We start from the raw sequence: 17,666 nt of genomic DNA, 5'->3' as shown, positions 1-17,666 counted from the left end.
GATAAATACCCTAAAATAAATCTTGATAAAGTTCAGATTATCCACAATTTTATTGTTATCCAATTATCTCTTTTATTCCTATGCATGTATCCCTATTTTAGACATTAATTATCAACCAATCACAAAATTGTTTAATTAATTTTAATTGTTTAACCAATTAGAATTAATTTAAATTAATCGTGTGTGGTTAACTCTACCTAGACCCAATGCATGCTGACCATGCAAACTTGATCATGCAATATCTTTCGATTCGTTGGTTCGATTTAGAAACTGAACATACCATCGTGATTGTTAGAATCTCAAGATCATTTTTATGATATGCAATAAATGAATTAATGCATGGAATGCAAGAACAAACTGATGCATGTAATGCAATCCTAATTTTTGGGGTACGTTGATGGTCATTCAAGTCATTTTCCTTGATTAAATCATGAGTGCAAAATTGAGTGTTTACACTTTGCAGCCAACATCTTTTTCGAGTTGGTGTGTTAATCATGTATTGGGATCCGTGCATCATTGGTTAGTCACGTACTGAGAGTCGTGCATTGAACGGAGAGATTGCCGTTACAATACAAATCCAATTGGGCATTGGGGTAAGGGTTCAACTGTAGGTTGGTATCAGGTACTGGGATTATTTTTACTTGTAACTGCTTGTTTTGATAATAGTGGATTCTCGGGAGTGGTGACATTAAATTCACCTGGTGGGGTTTTGTCTCTGTAGTTTTCCCCATTTGTAAACAAATCACCTGTGTCAAACTTATTTTTCATTGCATTTAACTTAGTTGGTGATTTGTTTGTGCTACCACGCTATTGCACGTTAAATTAACTTGATTAATTAACTTGGATAATTAATTGATTTATTTACCAAAGGGGTCAATACATTTTTGTCCTATCATAAACGTTTCTATAAAAAAGGGCGTCTGTTTCGGTTTGAAGCTATGTGGCTTAAGGATGATTCATATGAAGGGAGGGGATGGGTTTGGCTTCATCTTCAGTTTGGGATTTTTTTAGCAAGCTCTCCACTTGTCAGGAAATTTAAAGATTTGGAACTGTACCACTTTTGGGCATGTTCGCAATACTCCTACCAAGAAGCTCAAGGAGTTGCACAGTGTAGAAGAATCGGATTGCTATAGAAACAACCCAAGCCGAATCTATGTGTTAAGGGATGAGATTTAGAAACTCAAGTCGAAAGAGGAAGCAATGTGAAAGCAAAGATCTCGCAATGTGTGGTTGAAGGAGGGTGACAGTAACACTAGATATTTCCATTGTATAGCTAATCAAAGAAATGACCGCAATCTTATATTGGTTTTGGAGGATGAGTTTGGTACCTAGGTGGAAGATGAAGGTCAAATGGGTAGAGTGGTGGAAGGTTATTTCGAAAGTATCTTTACTAGTTTAAATCCTTCCGGGTTTGATGATATCTTGGACGGATTGCAATCTGCCACTGTGGATGCTTCTCCGTTGAAGTTAGACCGAGAATTTCAGGCTTAGGAAGTTCACACCGTCCTCAAGCAAATGGCTCTTCTCACAGCTCCTAGCTCAGATGGTATGTCGCATATCTTTTATAAAACTTTCTGGAATATTGTGGGTGAGGATGTGACTGCTGTTGTTCTTAATGCTTTAAACATAGGTATTATCCCTGAATCTATTAATACCACTTTCATATGCCTTATACCTAAGATTAAAAATCCGAAGAAAGTTTCAGATTTTAGGCCAATTAGCCTCTGCAATGTGATTTACAAATTGATTGCTAAGGTTGTGGTTAATCGATTGAAGAAGTTTTTAGCTCATACTATCCACAATTCCTTGAGTGTCTTCCTATCTGGTAGGCTCATTACTGATAATGTATTGGTGGCCTTTGAAATCCTCCACTATCTTAAGAGAAAGACACAAGGGAAGTTGGGCCTTATGGCACTCAAGTTGGATATGAGTAAAGCCTATGACAACGTGGAATGGACTTTCTTGGAGAAAGTTATGCAACAGTTGGGTTTGGAGGAGAGGATGGTTAAAATTATTATGTCTTGTATTTAATATGTCTCCTATTCTGTACTTCTTAATGGACAATCGGTAGGGAACATCAAACCAAGCCGAGGGCTTCGTCAGGGTGATCCTTCATCTCCCTATTTATTTTTATAATGTGCCAGGGGTTTGCAATGTTTGTTACAAAAAGCTAAGGTTAATGGTTCTATAAAAGGTGTAGCTATATGTCGAAATGGGCCCAGGATTTCTCATCTTTTTTATTTTTTATTTTTACAAATGACAATGTATTGTTTTGCCAGGCTACAGAAGTGGAGTGTCAGAAGGTTCTTGATATTTTAGCTATCTATGAGTGTGGTTCGGGGCAAAAAATAAATAGGGACAAGACAAATATATTTTTTAGTTCTAATACTTCTCCTCAGGTTCAGACTAGTATCCAGCAGCTGTTAGGAGTTTTAGCTATCTGTCAGTATGAGAAATATTTGGGGTTGCTAGCTCTAGTGGGTCGAGCCAAAAAACAATCCTTTATTTACCTCAAAGAAAGGGTGTGGAGGAAGCTACAAGGTTGGAAATAAAAATTACTTTCTCAAGCTGGGAGAGAGGTGTTAATCAAGTCTGTCATTCAAGTTATTCCAACTTATACCATGAGTTGCTTTAAACTTCCAAAAGGGTTGATCAAGGATTTGGAGATTCTTATATGTAAGTTTTGGTGGGGGTACGGTGGAGATAGTAGAAAGGTGCATTGGGTTAAATGGGAAAAACTTTGTGAGGCTAAGGAGGTGGGGGGTTTGGGTTTCAAGGAAATTGAAAAATTCAATGACGCTTTGCTTGCCAAACAAGTGTGGCGTATGAATGATCAATAATCCAGATTCCCTATGCCACAGGGTGTTCAAAGCTAGATTTTTTTCCAGAAAGTTCCATCCTTGAGGTAAAGGACTCTAACTGTGGTTCCTATGCTTGGAAGAGCATACTCAGTGCTCGTGATGTAATTCGGAAGGGCATAGTTTGGTGTATTGGCAATGGGCAATCGGTGAGGATTAAACAGGATAAGTGGCTGCCAAATCCATCCAGCAGAACCCCCATTTCGGCTTTCCCAGAATTGCCCCAAGATGCTAAGGTTAGTGCTTTCATCAATTCTGAAACTGGGGAATGGAAAAAGGAGGTTGTTCAGTCAAACTTTCTGCCACATGAAGCTGCAGCTATTCTGGGCATCCCTATCAGCAGTAGAGCCCCCTTGACCGAATCATTTGGGCACTCACTCCATCAGGTATGTTCTCTATAAGCATTGCTTACAAAATGCTTGCTTCGTGTGCATCAAATGAGCTTGTAGGTAGCTCCAACCCGGCCCCAACCAAGAAGTTTTGGAGAGGTATTTGGCAGCTACGAATGCCAAAAAAAAATTCAGCACTTCATCTGGAGAGCTTGTCACAATGCGTTACCTACCATCACCAATCTTTGTCGCCGCCAAATTACCGATTCAATAGTGTGTGAATTGTGCAATAGTCATGAGAAGGACAGGATGAATGCTACCTGGTCTTGCAGGGAGATTGCCTGCTTATGGAACTTGTTCACATGGTTCCACCAAGTGGTCGCCTCCCCTCCATCAGATTTCACTGACCTGTTTTCCAGATTTTTGCAGGTACAAGATGACTTCAGCTCTGAAATTTTTTCTATCACAGCTTGGTTGATTTGGAACCGGAGAAACGCTCAGCATTTTGGCCATCTAGTTCACCCTGGCGAGAAGCTTATTGCAGGAATTCGTAACTGCCTAGGAGTTTGAACTAGCCCTTCCCTTTCCTCTCGTGCTGTAGCAATGGCGTCCTCTAGAAGCCGATCATTTCAAGTTGAACTTTGATGCAGCGGTATTCAACTCGCTGAATTTGGTAGGCATTGGCGACATTGCTCGTGATTGGCATGGTGTCGTGATTGGAGCTCTGTCCATGCCCATTCCTCTTACTCAATCAGTGAATGAAGTGGAGGCAATAGCTTGTCGCAAAGCAATTCAGTTTGCCAAAGAACTTGGACTTCAAAATGTTACTTTTGAAGGCGATTCGTCGGTGGTGATCAACGCTCTTTCACAAGGGCCTGGTTGTTTTTCTTCATATAGGAATGTCATTGATGACATCCTTGTTCTAGTTGCTGATTTTCCAGTTTTATGAATTCAGTCATGTTAAAAGACTTTGTAATGTGGTGGCTGATGTTCTTGCCAAAAAGGCAAAAGATTTGCTGGGGGTTCGGGTTTGGTTGGGAGACCTTCCTGAAGACATTTATCCCCTCGTCCTGTTAGACGTTCATTGATTTGGTTTTCGTTTCAATAAAGCCCGAGGCATATTGTCTGGTTTCTCAAAAAAAAGAAAAGAAGAAGACGATTTTGATTGCCCAACTTACGACCTGAGAGACAATAGTTTCAACTTTCAACAAACCATTTGGTTAACAACGGGTCTATGACCCCTATTCATCTAATCTAATCAGCCCAAGTGACAAGTCGACGCCGTACTTGACTCAACCCAACCTGTAGACAATCTTAGCTGTGGGTCCCCCCACCAAAACAAAACCAAAAAAAAAGAAAAAAAAAGAAAAAAAAAAGGGTTGGGCTGATAAGATTTCTTAAAAAGAAAGTCATTCTCATCATCAACATCATCATTATATGCCTTGACCCTTTTCTAGCGCAACCTGATCCTCACCCTCCACTGCACCTCAACGCCAATTCCATCTCTCTCTCTCTCGCTCAAATTGTCAGAATTGCTAGTAATTCGGAAATCCTTTGCCTTTACACTTACAAACCACAAGATGGGCTCAAACTCCACGCACGGATCTTCAAGCAAAAAAGCGACATCGTGATAGTGCTACTGCTAGTCCACCCGTACTCGGTGATGGCCTAATAAGAGGTTCTCTCACAATGTTGTTGCTGTCTGCAACTGGGTCTCGCATTTTGTTGGTAAGTTCTCTCTGCAGCTCCTTTTTTCCTTTATTATTATTTTTTGTTCATTATGTCTTTCTGGGTGTTTTATATATATATATATATATATATTTGATTGCTTTTGATTTGATGTTTTTGAGTTGGTTGATATTTTTTAATATTTGATATTGGTATATGATCGTCTCGTTGATTTGCTGGCTTGATTCCAATTACTGGATCCATATATTTATCTAATTTGAGTGCTGGTGATTCTTTTGAGGTGTTCTTTTCATTGATAATCATTGATTTGAGTGCTTAATTGGAGGAAATTTTCATTGAGACCCAAGTTTGTTGCATGTGAAATAATCATATTGTTCTTTTTTATTTGATTCGAAAATGGGTGCAACTGCAGATCAATTCAATTGTGAGTCAATTTGGCAGTTTTAGCAGCTTTTTTTTTTTTTTTTTCTTTTCTTTTCAATTTGATCATCTATTATTCTGGCCCAGGGCCCTGAAGAAACAGATCTAAATCTTTATTACTCCATAGATAATATTTAACTCTATGGCCAAATCTCTATTAATCCCTAGCATTATTGGGTGGAATTTGGCTTGGGTTTAGTTCTCCTGTGCAGTAGACCCATCAGGATATGGACGCGTGTCATAATTCTTACGGATTCAATGCATAAGAGCAATGGACCCAATCTTTTTCCTTGTTAGAAATATTAGAGAATTTTGAGTTGGCCTAAAGGTCATTAATGAGAACCATTTTCCTTTTCAGCATATGCCAGAGCATGTTTTAATTTTTCTATATGGAAATTCATAGTTGAAAACATAAAATCACCATGTGTACTCTAGTTAAGTTTTATTTTATATGAGTTACTTATCAAAAAAGTTTTATTTTATATGAGTTGAACTTCAATTGAGAAAAAGGGTGAGCTCCTTGGACTAGGTTGGTGTAGGTGGGAAAATTTGGAAGACATGATGGAATTGCAACAAAGACTTCTATTTTGACCAAATTGTAAAGGACCATCTGGCAGAACCAATATCCTGCTAAAGAAGAAGACCTTAGACCAACCGAAACCACTCGGAGGGGGTGGCCAAGGAGGCTTTGATGATTAAGTTTGAAAACCAATGGAGAAAGTGAAAAATTGGAAGAGCTACAATGCCTAGAGCTTGTTAATTAGGCATACATGTTCTAGTGAGTGAGGGGGCATTTATACAGCATTTGGAGAATTTTTTGGGTGAGAAATTTAACCTAAGACTTGCTAGCATAGACCTACCAGCTAGCTGTTCCCTTAGATCGACTGAAGGGAGAGTGTCAAGATTGCAAGTGGATGTGACAAGTTTAATAGCATTAAATATGATAATCAGATTTCTGTCATTGAGTTCAGCCACTAATTTTGGCTATAGGCTTCTGCTAGTTCGGCCATATAGTTCAGCCAGTTCAACCACTGAATTTGGCCATAGAGTTCGTGTACATTTTTGGGTTGCAGGATTGAACCCATATTAGGATATTTTATCTAGTGTTGGGAAGTAAAGGTTGGTAGTTTCTGGTAATTATATCGGATCTTTCTTCTAGGTGTATCTTTTAGGAAAACTTAATGGATGAACACTGCTAAAGGTAAAGGGTATGTCAAAAGTGCTTGTCTATGTTTCTAAAGTAGGACATTCAGAAGGTTTTGCTCAGGTAGAACTAGAAATCTTAATTCTTTGAAATGCTTTGTTGCTTGTGAGAACGTACCAATGTCACATAGGTACTCTCATTCTAGTCATCCTTGTCAACACGGTTGAACTTTGAAGTAACTACTAACTAATGCAGCTATAATTTAGTTCATAAACACACTTCCAAGATTGATATTTGATAATTGTTCATTTGACCTGTTTTATGTACACAGACATGATTTAGATTGGGGTTCCTACAACATTTATTCAGGAAGGTTACCAAATTAGTAACTTTATAAAACATAACTTGCAAAATTTCAAAAGGTTTTTGTGAACTGGAAAACTCTTTAGTGGGAATATTTTTACCATGTTCCCCCAATTTCATCTGTCATTGAATTCGGCAGCAGGGTTATTTGACGTTCCTGTGTTTTCTGTTTTAATATTTCCTTTTGTTTTGGGGGGGTGTTTGTGTTGTGGGGGTGAATCTCTCTCTCTCAGAGGCGATTTTTTTTTTTTGAGATACTTATTGAATTCTTGCCTGTTTTGGTAAAAAAAATGGCACGTGATGGACTAATTTCGCATATTTCATGGAAAATATGCTCAATACTTTATACATTTCATTTTCAGGACTCTGGTGGATAGTTTGCTCAATACTTTGTACATTCCATGTGTAATTTCAGATGGTGGATCTGATCATGCAGGACTCCCGCAGCCTGACTGGTTAAACATGTGCTTAATGTTTGGATACCATTGCAAAAATCAATATAAGAACCTTGATGAGGTAAGCTATTATCTGTAACAATGATTTCTTCAGCTATTCATACCAGCCATCAATTGGATTTTTGAGTTAAAATGAAAATTGAATGCACTCATTGAGTTGTTTATCTGTTTTTGTTCGCAGGGTTTAAAATTTTAAATTTGCAGCTATCACCACAGAAGGCCAAATATTTTGCATGTCCTGGATATTTGAAATAGAGATTTCTGGGGAGTCAATTTCAGTACAACCTTTAACATCAAAGACAGCCATTATTACCAACAAAATCTCTAGATCTTATACTTACATGTTGTTCACTGCCCCTAATACTATTTTACAACCGAGTCCATGCCGGTGCAAATTTCACTTGATGAATGAAAAAATCAATGCTTTCTTTCGAGTTTCTGACATCCAAAATACCAAAGCAGGTACTATTTTTCCAAGCGGGTCTTGCATTGAAGTGGAGATACGATCTTGGAGGCAAAAACCCAAAAAATTATACAGAATGAGATGCTGTCAACATCACCAACTTGCTGCTCATCTAATTCCTAAACTCAACCGTCATTTCATATTTGCTCATTACCTTGAAAACAACCAATCCTCAAACAGCCCAGCCTTGCAGTTGGTACCCAATAGGTTCCACCGTAATGCTGGTTTCTCCATTATCATCCTAAAGATTGCCCATTCAAGAGTGGCTGCCCTCCATCTGCTTTGAAGCAAAAACAAAATAGATTCACATATTCATATTCACAAGAACAAGGAAAGAAATAACAAAGAAAGATGGGGGTCTGAAGCCCTTCAAATGTATGCCATGGGAATATAATATATATGCACCTATTCTTGACAGCCACAAATGTAAGGTTGCTCTTAAACTAATTGCTAAAACCTTAATGACTTGATCATTACTTTATCTGGGTAATCTATCTACAAATTATCAGCCCTTAGATGGGGTTTGGTGCCCCTTCCTCTATATCCGCAGTCTCCCTCTATTTGGCCTAATGTCTAAAGTTTTTAACTATTCTCAAAAAAATGCTTCAAGTTTGTTTCTGTTCATTTATGATCCAATGAGCACAAAAGTTTGAAGGCAAAGCATATAACTAGTACAGCAATTGGCTACATTCGTTTATGATCCAATAAGTACAGCCCTCATCCAAAACCAAGAAGACCCTAAGATTTTCAAGTACACTAATTAAATAATCCACACAAAAAAATTGTACACGTACAACAATTGGCAATATTCAGCTCAAATGAAATAAATGATGCAATCTGTAATATTATGTACACATGTATTTATTACCACTTTCACCATCAGATGCATAAGCAAGCCTGGCAATTGCATCAATGAGTGCCTGTTCATGATCCTGCATAGATGATGTATACAAGAATCAAAATTTGCAAGAGAGAGAGAGAGAGAGAATGCATCACGTATCTTACTTTAAGCATTTTCTTTGCCTTTTCAAGCTCAGAAGGATCTGGCTGACTAGCACTGAAAACCCTCTCCACCTGTTGAGATTAAAATGAGAAGGATATCAATAAATAACATAATTTTACAAGAATTGGCTTAGTTTTGTTTTGTCATACATACCTCCTTTACCAATGTATCAGTGTTAAGCAATTCTATATCATCATAAACTTTCTTTCCAATACCATTTTGTGATGGTAAAAATTCTTTTCTAGATTGAACCCTCATGGGTCCTCTCCCTCTTCCAGCACCTGGAACAACACCACCACGGCTCAAGGCTTTCTTAAACCCACGGGCTTGCCCACTGTGACCCCCTTGATGCAATATGCCTAGATCCTCACCATCCCATCGAATATCCTTGGGAGAGATCTGTAATAAGTAGGCTATCAATATAGATCTGTTTGAGATTGAGAGAACCTTCACAATCTAGGAGAGAAAGTTGTCCAATCCATGAAAAGTCAACAAAACAGAAAGGGTTGGAGATATTAAATGGATGACCTATCCTAGAACAAAAATACTTGGAGCTAAAAGAGGAAAAGAAGAAAAGTCAATGCAAACGGCTTAAAGCAAGTTTTCACCAAATGAGCTTAAAAAATCAAACCACAAGCTTAACCTAAAGTTTCTTTGCATAGCATTTGAAACTGAAGATTATACCATCGGTGCTTCAAATTATCCCTAACAAGTACAATGTACATGATCTTAAGCCAAAGGGTATAGCCCATTTAACTGGTCCTTTGCATAATATCCTACACCTCTTTAGCCTTCCATACAAAGGCCTTGGGCCAAAAGCTTCTGCAGATGAAATCAGTTTTACATTATGTAAGAGCACACAGTGCCCAAGAGGAGTGGATAGTTTTTGGAATTTAATGGTGCATATTTAGATAAGGCAAAAGAAATATATCTAATACAGAACTGGCTGCTGTTTCTGTAACTTCTTCAATTTAGACAACCCCAAATGCACCAAACACCATCACAGAGATATGAAGTGTTTTGAGAACTTATCGTCACCAAAAAGGTTAATAAAATTGATACATGGACTGCATTTAAAGAATTAATATTAGTAGAAAACCAAATCTGGAAAAAAAATTTAAGTAGTTCAAGGTTTGAGAATTTATGTCCAAGCCCAAAAGAATCTGAATAGGCTAGGATCAAAACTGTTCAATTGATTCTGGATTACGGCATTACAGACTACATAGGGTCAATTCAACCTAAGTTTTGCCAAACTAGCCTAGCCTGCTTACACCTGTACCAATACATCAGCATTCACATGAGCACACACAAGACATGCACACAAATGAAGATAACCTCAAGTGCCTGGTTTGCTACTACACTGTCAATACATATCTAAATTCAAAACTAGTTCATATCCACAAATAGTTTGTATGAAGTTACTGAATTAAACAGTGTTCTGATCGTAATCCCATAGCAGCCAACTTGTGCCAGTCCCAGTCCACTACCACTCAACCTCCATCGTAAACCTAACCGAAAGACATAACCCCAATCCTCAACACCACCCCTCAACAAAGCTCAAACCAAGTCCAGCCATAACAAGTTACAACCCTACTGCCATCAGTAAAAACTAAACAAAAAACGAACAAAAAAAATCACCACCAACCAAGACTCAAACCACCAACACCTAGCTGCCATGAAGCAACCACCATGAGCTTGAAGTTCAATCCACATATCTAGAAACCATCAGGTGGCATTGCTCAAGCACCAAGGGACCCTTCTAGCTGTTGTTCCAGCGTGTCATGAGGCACACCACTCAACAACACCCATTGGTGACTCCAATCACTGATCATGAATTTCCCAGTGGTGTCCCCCACTCTACCAAGTGCCAATGTCACACTCTTGTAGGGAACCGCCTTCTTTTTTGCCATCAAGTTGTTCTACTATGTCATCATTCCACTCGAGATTGATTGAGAATAATTCCACCTTATCGATGGAAGCTAAGAGCTATGTTTTGTTTAAATGTTGGTTAGTTGAAGAATAGTGTGAAGCAGGATTTTTTTTCAAGGTACAAGGAACTATTTGATAGTGAAGCATAGGTCAGTCCAGACACATGGTGCTTCATCAACTCAAAGTCTCAAACCATTAAAAACAGAATCAGGTAGCTTATCTGGATTATTCAGGCTACATGAGAGTTGGCCAATAAACCAAGTTTCAACCCATCAAGGCCCACATCCTAGCAGCCCATTGCCTCTAGAAAGGCCCTGAGCTTGAAATAGTCAGGTCAGCCCAGATTCTAGTCATAATTTAAGTTTATTATACTTCCCCAATGCCTATCAACAGAAATACCTACCCTAATCTATTTAGGATGATTTTCTAGATTGAAGAAAGAATCTAAGACAAGGGAGCAGAAAATCAGTGGCAGAATTTGAAGAAGACAAGATGAATGCTTGTATAATTTCTAGTTCAAAGTCCCAATCGATCATGGAACAAACTCTAGAAAGTCTATTGAAGGCCATTCTAGAATTATCTGCAAAGATCAAGTCAATGACTCTTCCTTCCAAAGGATGACATGTGCTAATGAAATTACTGCTTCCAGCTTCCCACATATGACAGTTTGTAATAAGATCTTGGAGCTGAAGGAACATCAAGTAAAGAACCTAATGTTGAAGTGGAGGTCAAGTGGCAACAGATATTACTATGACACTAGAGCAGCAAGAAGAGCATACCGCATTGTAGACAGCGGGATGGAATACCTGAACCATGTGTAGTAGATTTAACATAGCCTATTGAAGCATCAATATTTCTTACCCCTCATACAAAGGAAGATTTCCCATTTCTTGATGAAATTTCAGCAAGAAAGCAAAGAATTAGAGGGTATACAAGTTGAGAAAAGTGATTTTGATGCATTTGCTACTATTACTAATCAGTCATATATGGTGCATGGAGTGGGGAAACTTGATAAAGGGAAAAGATTTGATACAATGGTGATTTCAGTTGATCGAGATAAGGCCATATCATTTGCAGCACTGGTTCCATCAATTGATTTTATCATTCCAGACAAATTTAATGATATAGTACATGAAATTTAATCATACAATGAAACAAAACGTTTCTTTGTTCTTAGAGTTGCCAAAGATGCTTCGTGGGTTGGTACAAGTATCAAGTGCAAGAGTTCTCATCCTTCACACTTTAAAACGAAAGAAGAAGTCGTCTCCAACCAAGGAATAATGATGTGGGAAGCACGGAGACAAAATATTTTAATTTAGTTTTGGAATTCAATTGTATTTTATTTAAGATTTATTACATATTAAAATTTTTTAAAAAGATATCTTAGGATTTAGAACTTTAGGAAAAAAGAAAACAGATAGAAAACAAACAAGTGAATGTTTTAACACCCCCCCCCCCCCCAAACATTAAAAAAAAAAAAAAAAAGATTAAGGCCATGAGACTTACCTCTTTGAGATCAACCCACTCCCAGGTCTCATTAGCTGTATTAATATCATATACCAAAGCATGCCGGCCCTGTTATTAACAAGAATCTAGTGAGCATGGATGAAGAATATGATAGATAAGGAAATATTTAAAATAAAATTAATTTCAATATGCTAGCCATTTTATTCCCATGAAGTGAGAGGGGCAGTGCTGGTGAAAGTGTGAGGCGCACTTAAGTGCAAAGACCTCAAATCATGTGCTTAATTGAAGCAAATCACACATTTTTAAAGAATAATATAGTAAATTTGAAAGTAATTATTAATCTATAATATGATAATCAAATGATCAACTAATCATACAAAATTTAAATGTATAATTTTATTACATTCTATCGTGCTTCACATAATCTACACAAACATCATATTTTATATAAGTGATCAGAATGAAGCACATGGTTGAATCAAATATACTTAAAAGGCAAAGACCAAAAAGCACTAGAATGGTAAGTAATAAGTAGTGATTATATGCCTAAGCAATGCAATGCCAACCTAAATTATATAATCCTCCTCCTCCTCACTAAGCATAGGACCATCATCATTTTCATAACAAAATTTGTAACTTGCATCATCTTTCTCTTCTAAGTTAACAACCTCTTCCTCATTAGGAGTATGCTATGAACTTGAAGTCTAGAACTAAAGTACTAAACCCTTCTGAACTCACTCATGTTAGATCTTTCTTCTTCAACTCCAGCAGCTCTGCCAACATTACCCCATTTCAAGTAATCATCATTAAACATAAGACCATCTTCAGCACATTCATCTGGACTCCTGCTAGTGTTGTGTGGTCCCTTTGATATTTTTACTCTTCTAAAATTTATAATGAGGGGTTGACTTATGTATAGTGTATCACAACACAATATTACGTGTAAAAAATGGCCCATATCAATAGTATTAAAATCTAACTATTAACTATAATATGTAATTTATATTATTTTTAAATAAAAGCACGCTTTAGGAACATTTTCTAAAACATGCTTCACTTTAGGTACAAAAAGTGCTTCACCTTTGGCACTTTGCTCTTTAACTGTGCTTTTACCACCACTAGAGACGGCAAAGGATTATAGTGAAATAAGCCAATGAGCTTTAGCTCAAATCACTCCTCCTAACTCCTATCTTCTTTATAAGAGTAAGGAGGAGGATGAGGTTGTGGATTAAAAACCCACCATGTGTAACTTACCAATATAAAAAGGATTGTAGTTAAATAATCTTAGCACTAATTAAATAATTGTAGGCTATTTACCAGCAGGAAAGCATGAGGACAAAAGATGACATTATTCATATTTGACAACAAATTACCATAAAAAAAATAATGCAAATAGAGTAGGCAAAAATTGATAAAACATGCAAATGGGAAACCAAACCTAAACATAATGCAGATAGAGTAGGAAAAAAATTGATAAAACATGCAAATGGGAAACCAAAACATAAACATATTACCCCTTAACTGTTTAAGAACAATGAATTATATCTATATCCTAATAATTAGATTACTAACATACAATGCAACTTCTCCCTGATGCTGGCCAGATAACACATGGTCTTCATTCATCCTTAGGAAAGAAGGGACCTCATTGAGAGCACCAAACCCATGCATTGACTTTGGTGCGAGGATCAAGGAGTCTAGCATACACCAAATTGAGGATGATTTACAAGTCTTCATCCCTTAGTGCACAAGCTCCCATCAACCTAAAGTGAGTGCACCTGCTCTCTAAGCTCCCCAAGGGGGTCAACTGTTTTTACCATATTTACATGGTAAGGCTGACACTCTTTTTAAGTTGCTCACAGAAGCATAAACACGAAGGCAACGATTTCTCTATCAAAATCGCTCTTCATCTCATTCATTCTCTAAAAATAAAACACCCTCGAGGAAAACATGGTTTCATGACATCATGAGAGATCCAATTGTTGGTACCAAGTCACTACTCTTAGCCTGCTTTCACCTAGAGGTTTTCTCAGACTCACTCTTCTCTCATGGTCTGACTCTCAATCAATCCATCCAACTTCTGGTGCACCTCCTCCTTCAAGAACCTTAACCCCAAAATAATCAGGGAATATTTTTTTTTTTTGATAAGTAAAATAACCAGGGAATATACTTAGTTTTAAACAATTTTTTTGTTTTTGTTTTTGTTTTTTTGTTGTTTTTTTTTTAATGTTACACATGCACCCAGCGGCTTTGACCTAGTTTTTTAAACAAGTTATGGTTGCAGAGGCAGGTGCATAAAAGATCAAATAATAACCAATAAACTGAAATAGTCTTTCAAGCATTGAAACAAGTTTTCTCATATTATATCCTCACTTACTACATAGCCTTTCAAAATCTTATAATTACCTCACCATTCAGACGGGTTTAAAAACTTTGAACATACCTCAGTAGAGTTGTAATCTGTTATGACAGCCTCATAGAAATTGTTGTCATCAGGCCATCTTGTCCACACTTTCCTTCCAATTAATGGTTCAAATGTTGTAGCGTCAGCAGGTTCATTTGCCACAATGGCACCGGAAGAGCTGCGATTTGCGAAATGTCTACTTCCGGCAGGACCTGAGGAAGGGTACTGCATAGGCTTCATTGAGGGTAACACAGACAACGGCTGACCCTGAAAAGGGAATTGGAATGCAAGATAAGCAACAAAATCCAGGTCAAAGGTAAAACATATTGTATCACTTCTATTGTGAGTGATAAATGCCTATAATTAGGCTTTTGGCACTAGATCCAAAAGTGGCTCCTTTTTTTGCAGCTAGCAATAATGACTGCATGAATGGAGCTACTGGTAGAGCACTTAAAGGCAGTGATGCAAAAAAGGTACCAATTGGGATGTCTTCTGTTTCTTGCGAGATGCTGAGACAGTAGGACTGGGTACAAGATCATGACCAAAATGAGACGTGTTAAGTCTGGCAGGTTGCTGCCCACCTGACTGTCTCCACTCCCTGAAAGCATCGTTCAACAGAAAACATTAAATTTCAAAAGCATTAACTACTAGAAGTTTTATCACTTATTTTAATTGTAATGGTTTCATCAAACAGTCAAACCTTATCTTAAGAATAATATCATCAGCATTAACCTTGGTCAGAAGTTCCCTGTGCTCGTCATCTGATACTCTCAACTCTTTCCGAAGTTCGGTTATCATTTCTTCTTTCTCCTGATGGATAAACATAAAATGGCGCAACCAAATTATCCAGCTAGAAAATAAAAAGATTAAAGGATAATAAATGTGAAATAAAGAAAAGTAAATACCCAAGTAATGGCATTGGACTGAGCTTTAAAAGCACGCAGGACTGAATAGTATGCTTCTTGTTCAAGGTGATGAATTTCGGCCTCCATGTCACTATGCATCCTAAGGAATGGGACAGAACCTACAGCAGACCTTCCATTTCCTGTAACATGGCTACCTCTTGGAACTCTGTTTTGGTGAGATGGGGGAGGAAGATCATCATCGGTATCTGCAAAATTTTCATTGGGAACATACATAATCTTAAGATTGAATAAAAATTTTGTTCCTTGATAATTTATTTCAAACAGATGCACGTGTGCGCAAGCACAAGTGCACGTACACACACTTATGTGCATGTGCGACACCCACACTTGTTGGCATGGCATAGAGAACCAAAACACTTATCGCTAATGCTACATACATATATGGGTAGTGAACTTCAGGCTTATTGTTTGTAGGTTTGTTCCAAATGTCCTCATTGAATGTACAAACATCTTAAAATTTCTTCCTTTTTCCTAGGTTTCTTTCTTTGGTTTTGAGGGGTTGGGAGGGTTTAAGTGGTTTTTTCTAGTTTTATAACAACAATAAATGGTAGATGTAGATGGTATTTGTAGTAAAATGGAGCAGACCCAGAAGCTTTTTTTGTGGGATAATCCCATATTTATACAATCCCCAGTATCTAGTGATGTGTTCAGCCACAAGCAGCTATCAAAGTTCATTCTTTTCTAACCTAAAACCCTTAAACATCAATCAATCTTTATTCAAGAAACATATTGTAGTGCTGAATTCTTAAAGATCCGACATATCATCTAGTTCCATGCCATGCCCACTATCTCAGCTCTAGAATTCAAAAGCACGAAAATACAATAAATCCCTAATCAATTATCAATCCGCCACAGAAAAATATAAATACCCAAATGAAAGCTGTAACCCTAATTGCTTAAACAAAAAACGAAAAATTTGGCAATGCCCTGACCAAAGCTCATTGCTTATAATGCGAAACAAAACCCTAACCCACAAAGCGAATCAGCGAAATTTCCATTGAAAATTGAAAAAAGACAACGCATTTCCATATTTAACATAACAAAAAAAAGAAAAAGAAAAAGAAATGGAATAAAAGGCTCACCGCTGCTATCGGAAAATTCATAGTCCATAAGAAGAATGTCCGAGCGGAATTTTCTATTGGGGGGGCCTAAAGGAAAAACCAAGAAAACCAAAGCAGGGTTTCACAGCGACTATGTCGAAGATGAAGAAGCTGAAGCTGAAGCTGAAGCTGAGAGCCAGTGAAGAACGTACAAGAGGGCTGGGTTGGAGAGAGAAATATATATATATATATAGGGCACGAATGAAGAGGGAAGAGAGTTGAAAGGTTTAGGTATATATAGTTGCGTTCGATTTGGAGTTATATAGGATTTGGATTTTATTAAGGAACCACCAGTTGTTTCCCACAGACCACCTCAGCAGTTTCTTTTGTGTACCGACCACCTTGGTTTTTTAGAATTGTTCCTTCAAAATGTGTAGTACGTACTTTTGGTTCAAGACTTTGTTTAAGGTTACTCTAAATCTAAAGTGTGTAAATCCAGTGTTTAGGCCCGGAATATACGCATGTCAATTTTAACGATTTGGAGTTTTGAGAAAATGATGGAGGATTTTGGCTAAAGTAAACTTTTTTTTTTAAGATGTAATTTTGTTTTAGGTTTGATTTGGGAGTTCATAAGAGAATGAAATGGAATGATCATAAAAGAATAAAAATGAATGAAATAGAGTGTAATGTATTTAAGTAAGAGAAATGAATGAAATTAAATAACCTTAATTGAATGTTTTCAAATAAAGAAAGGACTTTTACATTAAAAAAAAATTATATATATATATATATATATATATTTCAATGTTTTTTAACTTGTAAATATATCTTTTGGGCTTGTTGGATTGGGCCATTTTTGGCTTAACTTATTTTAACTTAGGCCTTCAAACCAAACACTTACGCAATTTTTATATATCTATTGGGCATTTTGGCCAGACAAGTCTAGTTTTATTCTTTCCCATATATTTAAAACAAAAAATAAACACACATAAGGCTGGGCTAGAAAAGAAAAATGCATACCACTTGTCCATTTATAAAAACAAACACCCATACAACAAGAAGCTATAGTCTAGGCAATAAGCCAGTAGCCCAAAAACACAATTGAAAAAAAAAACTATAGCTTTGGCAGTAAGCCAGTAACCCTGAAACACAATAAAAAAAATAATTTCTTACTAC

At 37.1% G+C, this 17,666-nt stretch overlaps 1 protein-coding gene and 1 long non-coding RNA gene across 3 annotated transcripts; one reads left to right on the top strand and one right to left on the bottom strand.

Annotated features, from left to right (window-relative positions):
• Positions 1-4,584: 4,584 nt before the first annotated feature.
• LOC115953008 lies at positions 4,585-7,695 on the top strand. The gene is made up of 3 exons (XR_004083615.1): positions 4,585-4,915; positions 7,166-7,319; positions 7,440-7,695. It is a non-coding gene; the product is annotated as an uncharacterized LOC115953008 (long non-coding RNA).
• Positions 7,474-16,865, bottom strand: LOC115953006 (protein EMSY-LIKE 2-like). Of its 2 annotated transcripts, none has more exons than XM_031070414.1 (10): positions 16,533-16,864; positions 15,430-15,635; positions 15,225-15,334; positions 15,002-15,122; positions 14,564-14,791; positions 12,160-12,228; positions 8,878-9,123; positions 8,727-8,795; positions 8,590-8,653; positions 7,474-7,998 (listed from the first exon to the last, which is right to left on the bottom strand). In XM_031070414.1, the coding sequence occupies exons 1-10, from the start codon at positions 16,558-16,560 to the stop codon at positions 7,958-7,960; spliced, it is 1,182 nt and encodes a 393-aa protein (XP_030926274.1). In that variant the 5' UTR covers positions 16,561-16,864; the 3' UTR covers positions 7,474-7,957. The 2 variants fall into 2 exon arrangements, with proteins under 2 accessions (XP_030926274.1, XP_030926273.1); XM_031070413.1 differs by having other exon boundaries at positions 7,486-8,001; positions 16,533-16,865.
• Between the last annotated feature and the right edge of the window lie 801 nt (positions 16,866-17,666).

This window comes from Quercus lobata, chromosome 7 (genome assembly GCF_001633185.2).
Source record: "Quercus lobata isolate SW786 chromosome 7, ValleyOak3.0 Primary Assembly, whole genome shotgun sequence".
Taxonomy (NCBI): Eukaryota; Viridiplantae; Streptophyta; class Magnoliopsida; order Fagales; family Fagaceae; genus Quercus; species Quercus lobata.
This window is presented reverse-complemented; position numbering and strand designations above follow the sequence as displayed.

Bases quoted from the DNA above. Each gene is read 5' to 3' on its own strand.
- LOC115953006 (XM_031070413.1), bottom strand. From the start codon at position 16,560: ATGGACTATGAATTTTCCGATAGCAGCG. The intron at 15,123-15,224 runs GTTTGACTGTTT...CGATGCTTTCAG, and splicing joins GATATTATTCTTAAGATAAG to GGAGTGGAGACAGTCAGGTG. The intron at 14,792-15,001 runs GTACCTTTTTTG...TTCCCTTTTCAG, and splicing joins AACAGAAGACATCCCAATTG to GGTCAGCCGTTGTCTGTGTT.